The sequence below is a fragment of the Colobus angolensis genome, unplaced genomic scaffold, assembly GCF_000951035.1.
Source record: "Colobus angolensis palliatus isolate OR3802 unplaced genomic scaffold, Cang.pa_1.0 Scaffold518, whole genome shotgun sequence".
NCBI lineage: Eukaryota > Metazoa > Chordata > Mammalia > Primates > Cercopithecidae > Colobus > Colobus angolensis.
In genome coordinates, this window is record NW_012118688.1 from 2,130,641 (window position 1) to 2,136,640 (window position 6,000).

At 34.3% G+C, this 6,000-nt stretch overlaps 1 protein-coding gene across 1 annotated transcript in view; it reads left to right on the plus strand.

Annotated features, from left to right (window-relative positions):
• CFAP47 (cilia and flagella associated protein 47) overlaps positions 1–6,000 on the plus strand; it is a 455,808-nt gene that overhangs the window by 422,281 nt on the left and 27,527 nt on the right. The window contains exons 62-63 of the mRNA XM_011960616.1: positions 2,194–2,355; positions 4,176–4,272. Of these exons, the coding sequence (XP_011816006.1) occupies positions 2,194–2,355; positions 4,176–4,272 (259 nt within the window). The remainder of the gene's footprint in view (positions 1–2,193; positions 2,356–4,175; positions 4,273–6,000) is intronic.

The following is a 6,000-nucleotide window of genomic DNA, read 5'->3' on the forward strand; positions in this document are numbered from 1 at the left end:
ACAGTAGAAGTGGAGACACCAGTTCTTGAAATAATGGTCTTGAAATAGTGGGAAGAGAGGAATATAATTTCATTTACAAAGACAGGAGAATGTGAAAGAGGTACAGGTTTAAAATATATATTTGGATGTGTTAAGTTTAAGACTACGTATTAATCATCATTGACTAAATTATGCTGCATCGTATTCCATTGTTTCTATGCAACACACTTCATTTTAGCACCGCCCTATTGAAAGAACATTTTAAAATTTTACTCCCATTTTTTTGACAGTATAAACATTGCAGTAATGAATATCCTTACATATATCACTTCTTGAAATCTTAGAGGCATTTCTCCAGAGGAAAGTACCAATAGCGGAACTCCTAATTTATTGAGTGAAGCTTTCTTTTCTTTTTTAAAACCTTTTATTTTAGGTTCAGGGGTACATGTGCAGGTTTGTTATATAGGGAAACTCATGTCATGGGGGTTTGTTGTACAGATTATTTCTTCACCTATGTATGAAGACTGGTACCCAATAGTTATTTTTTCTGCTTCTCCTTCTCCTTCCAACCTCCACCCTCAGGTAGGCTCCAGCGTCTATTGTTCCCTTCTTTGTGTCCATGTGTTCTCGTCATTTAGCTCCCACTTACAAGCAAGAACATGTGGTATTTGGTTTTCTGGTTTTCTGTTCCTATGTTAGTTTGCTAAGGATAATGGCCTCCAGCTACATCCATGTGTCTGAAAAAGACATGATTTCTTTTTTTAAAAGGATGCATAGTATTTCACGGTGTATATGCGCCACGTTTTCTTTATCCAGTCTTCCTTTGATAGGCATTTAAGTTGATTCCATGTCTTTGCTACTGTGAATAGTGCTGCAATGAACACACGAGTACACGTGTTTTTATGATAGAATGATTTATATTCCCTTCGGTTTATACCAGTAATGGGATTGCTGGGTCCAATGGTAGCTCTGTTTTTTGTTGTTTTTTTTTTTTTTTTGAGATGGAGTCTTGCTCTGTCGCCTGGGCTGGAGTGCAGTGGCCGGATCTCAGCTCACTACAAGCTCCGCCTCCCGGGTTTACGCCATTCTCCTGCCTCAGCCTCCCGAGTAGCTGGGACTACAGGCGCCCGCCACCTCGCCCGGCTAGTTTTTCGTATTTTTTTAGTAGAGACGGGGTTTCACAGTGTTAGCCAGGATGGTCTCGATCTCCTGACCTCGTGATCCACCCGTCTCGGCCTCCCAAAGTGCTGGGATTACAGGCTTGAGCCACCGCGCCCGGCCGGTAGCTCTGTTTTTAGCTCTTTGAGAAATTGCCACACTACTTGACACAAATTTGGTAAGATACTATCCAGTTGCTCACAAAATGGTTGAGTAATTATATAGTCCTACCTAAGAAGAATAAGAGTTCCCGTAACTGTTCTTTCTGTCACTTTTAAGTAAGAAGTGTGAGATTCCTTTTCTAATCCTGACCTATGATATTGAAACCACACTGTTACATGTTTGAGTCATTTCTACCCTAAACAAGCAAACAGATAACCATTCATCAACTCTGGCTACTGCCCTATCTCTCCACTCTTTGTCATAGTCAAATGCTTTGAAAGTCTAAAGTCTATCTCTACTAACTTTCTCCCTTAATTCAGCTGCCACTCAATTTTATCTTATTCTGCAAAGTGTATGTGGTCTTTACCAATTGCAATTTAATTTTTTTAAACTGCCACTTAAGTCCATTATATGGGCTTTGCATGTTTTCACAGAAAATGTATTTTTTCTTTGTGAAACAAGAGTTGAAAATACTTTCTCATAATGTTTCATTTTTGAAAAAAATCCCTGAATGGAATATCTATTAGTATAAAACATGGGTCCATTTTGCCAAATCCACCCTTACCTTCTTATGCACTATGATATTCTATGCTGGTTACAGAAAATTTGTGGAGTTCATTCTGCATATGTTATTGGTTCTTAGAAAATAACTAGAGGGTAGATAAGATGCCCTAAAAATAATTACTTCAAAGGGAGAATGATAATATAATCTATGACCTAAAAATTATTTATGAAATGTAATTAAAAGTCATTTACATTATTTTTAAGAATTAAATGTACTAGTGTTTTCACTGAAACCACAGAGTTTACTTACATTTTTACCTTAGCTTAGTTTGCTATATTTATGCTCTTGTTTTCATGTAGTATCATTTAAAATCTCCTTTTATATTCAAGGTCTCACATAACACTGAAAATACAGTGCATAACAGAAGGGATCTGGAAGTTTCCCATAATGCTGATTGCTACTGAGCCTGATACGGATGCTGTCATTGACATTGAAGGAGTTGGTTTATTTAAGGAATCTGTTTTTGAATTAAGGCTGAAAAGTCAGACAAGGTAATATATTAAACAAAAGTTTGTAGCTGTTTTAGTGAATATGCTGAAATTTGGAATGAAATTTAAGATGGAAAATTCTAGAGTTCATCTTTTGCTGGTTAAGCCAGTGCAACATTGGGTCTCTGACTCAAAGCTTCGTATACTACATAAATTTTTATTTAACAATTGGAAAATAGGGTATACAAAGTGAAGACCAGAAAGAAAAACGAAAGTAAATAATTAAAAATTGAAATATAGGATGCTATTAATATTTCCATTTGTTTTCAAAGGATGTTTCAGTGTTTTTCTACAAATGTCAATTGTGTTAGCATATCAAATGGTTTAACTAGGCAGAAATAATTGGGTAAACCCATGTTGATTCCATGTTATGTTTTATTTTCTTTCTATCGTAACTGTCCTTGTTATATTTGTGCTAACATAGGCAGTATGACAATACTTTTACCTAAAATCTCACATGTTAAAATATACTTTTATAGCTTTTTGAGGTACAACATACATAAAATTCATTCATTGTAAATTTACATTTTAATAATTTTTAATTATAGGATTTGCAGTCATAACCACATTCCAGATATAGAACTTTTCCATTTCCCTCCACATTTCCCTCAAACCCTTTTGCAGTCAGCTCCCATACTCATTACCAGTCTCAGTCAACCACTGATTTGCTTTGTCTCTATAGTTTTGCCCTTTCTGATATTTCAAATAAATGAAATTACATAATATGTTGTCTTTTGCATGTGACTTTTTACACTATCCTTATCTAAAGTTCAGTGGTTTTCATGAATAAGCACCTATTAGCTTTGTATATATTTGGTCCATTTCTCGAGGGCTGAAATGGTTGTTTGTAACCATTTTCCAGCTTTATGGTCAAAAGGAGTGGTGAACGGTTAAATGTATAATCGCTTGTGCCAGGTGTTCCAAGGCTTTATAGATAGGATAACCACAAAATTCACTGTCCAAACTTGAACCTTTTGAGAATGAAAGAGGATAATTAATAATTAGGCTTGGCAACAAGGTAGACTGGGACAGATCTGAGCAAACCAGCACCTAACAGTTACTGTTCTTATAGGCTATGGCAAGATGTTTGCTGTTTATCCAAAGAAGACTAAAAAGTCATTAAATCAGCAGAGTGATATATTTGAAAAAGAACATTTAGCTGAAATGTGTAGAAAACAAATGCAAAAAGGGTAAGAGTGAATGGAGGTAGATTAGTTAATTGGCTAATGCTGTTGTCTGAAGGTTACTTGAGCGTTTTGCAGGGCGAGTGGAGAGGGAAAGTAGACAGGTTGGAGAGACTTTAAGGAGGTAAAGTCAGTTAAATTTAGCGATAGTTTTGGGGATCAGAATGTTCCACTTTGCTGGAGAGTGTTAAATGTTAAGTCAGAGAAGTACCTGTAATGTAGAAGAAACTAATATCAGGTGGATATTGGACTATATGACCTGGAATTTCTTTTACAGTTTGAAAATATGACATTTTTGTGAAAGAATTGGTGTCATAGTCAAACGGAGTGAGAAATAATTTTTCGCTCAACCACTAAAATACCTGTGGGACTTTCAGCTATATATTTTTGCTCCTCCGAGCTTCCATTTCCTCATTTGTAAAGTGGAGATAAAATACAACCCGTAATGTTGCAATGAGAACAAATAATGCAATGTATATAAATTACTCAACACAATGCCAAGAACTTTTAAATATTCAATAAATGGTATTGTTATTACATATTTTTTCATATCGTTGATCAACCTGATCAGTTATCCAAAACGTAACATTGGGAGAGTAATTGTTTTTGATATTAAGTCTCCTATGTTTTAAAACCCAGAGAAAAACCTCTGCTTGTGTATATCCCAAATGAGTGTTTTATAGAAATAAAACCCTTCTTAGTTCTAGGAAACTTGAGTCTGGCTAGCTTTGCATCTGTAAGTCCTCTGAACCTATTCTTAGTGCAATTGCTCAACTCTTAAGGTCCCATATGAGAAAATGAGCTGCTCTTAGCTTATTTAGTGTGAAAGAATGCTGTCCAGTGTATTTTGTGCTCTCTTGAAACGGGATTCAGAACAGGACAGCAACAAACCCCCTTTTTATACTAAATCATATCCTCCTTCAATCAATAGCTCATACATTTTATCTGCTAAGAAGAACACAGCATAAAATGCTTAGTATTGTAAGAAAATGCAAAACTATCCTCCAGAGTGACTTTACCCGTACATTCCCACCAGAAATGCATAAGTGATCCAATTTCTGTGCATCTTCACCAGCATTTATTATTATTATTATTATTATTATTATTTCATTTTAGCTATTTTAACAGGTGTATAGTAATATCACATTGTGGTTTTGATCTGTATTTCCCTAATGGCAGTTTATGTTGAACACTTTTTTATGTGCTTACTCACCATACATGTCTCCTCTTTGGTGAAATACCTACTCATTTATTTCGATCATCTTATAATGGGACAATTAAATTTTACTGCTAAATTTTTAAAAGTTCTTTGTATATTCTCTATATTTCACCCTCTAAACAGGATTTTTATGGTGCAAGAGTTTTATGTCTTGATGAAGTGCAAGTTGTCTTTTTTCTTTTCTGTAACATGCTTCTATTGTCATGCCTAAGAACTTCTCACCTAGCACTAAATCCCAAAGATTTTCTTCTATGTTCTCTTTTAAAAATTTTAGAGTTTTACATTTCAATCTTAAAGCCATTATATATTTTAAATTAACTGTTGCATATGGTGTGGGATTTAGGTCGGGAGTTCATCATATTCCCTGATGATGTCCAACAGGATTTGTTTAAAAGACTATCTTTCCTCCATTGATTGATTTTGAAACGTTGTCAAAAATCAAGTTGGATATATTTGTATCAGTCCAGTTTTGGGCTTTCTATTCTGTTCTCTTTATCCTTTGCTAATAACACCACACTCAGGTACAGTGATTCTTCTCACTTTATGATTTCCTTTTAAAATTATTTTAGCTATTCTACTTCCATCACCTCTGTATATAAATTATAGAATAAGCTTATCTATATCTATAAAATTCTTATTTTATTGTGAAAGAAATTTATTAAACTTATAGATCAACCTGCCAACATTTGACATTTTCACTCTGTTATATACACTACTATATATTTTACTATACCATACCATACCACATATGGTAGATCTCTCAATTTTCTTAGATTTTCTTTGATTTCTTTCATTGGTGTTTTATAATTTTCAGATTAGATGCTGTACAACTTTTGATACATTTTCACCTAGACATTTCATTTTTAGAGTGATTATAAATGCTATTGTGTTTTCAATTTCAGTCTCCACGTTTGTTGCTAGCATATAGAAGTGCTATTAATATCTGTGTGCTTATTTTGTATCTTCTGAATTTTCTGAACAGTTATTTATTCTATAAGCATTGCTTTTGGATTCTTTGGCATTTTCTACATAAACAATCATGTCTTCCACACAAAGGGATGGTTATATTTCTTCGTTTCAACTATTTTTTATAATTTTTTTTTCCTTTTATGCCTCATTGCACTGGCTAGGACTTCTAGTACTATACTGAATAGGACTGATAAGAGTAGGCATCATTGCCTTTTTTCCAAACTTAGGTAGAAAGCATTCAGCCTTTCACCATTACATGTGATGTTAGCTGTATGA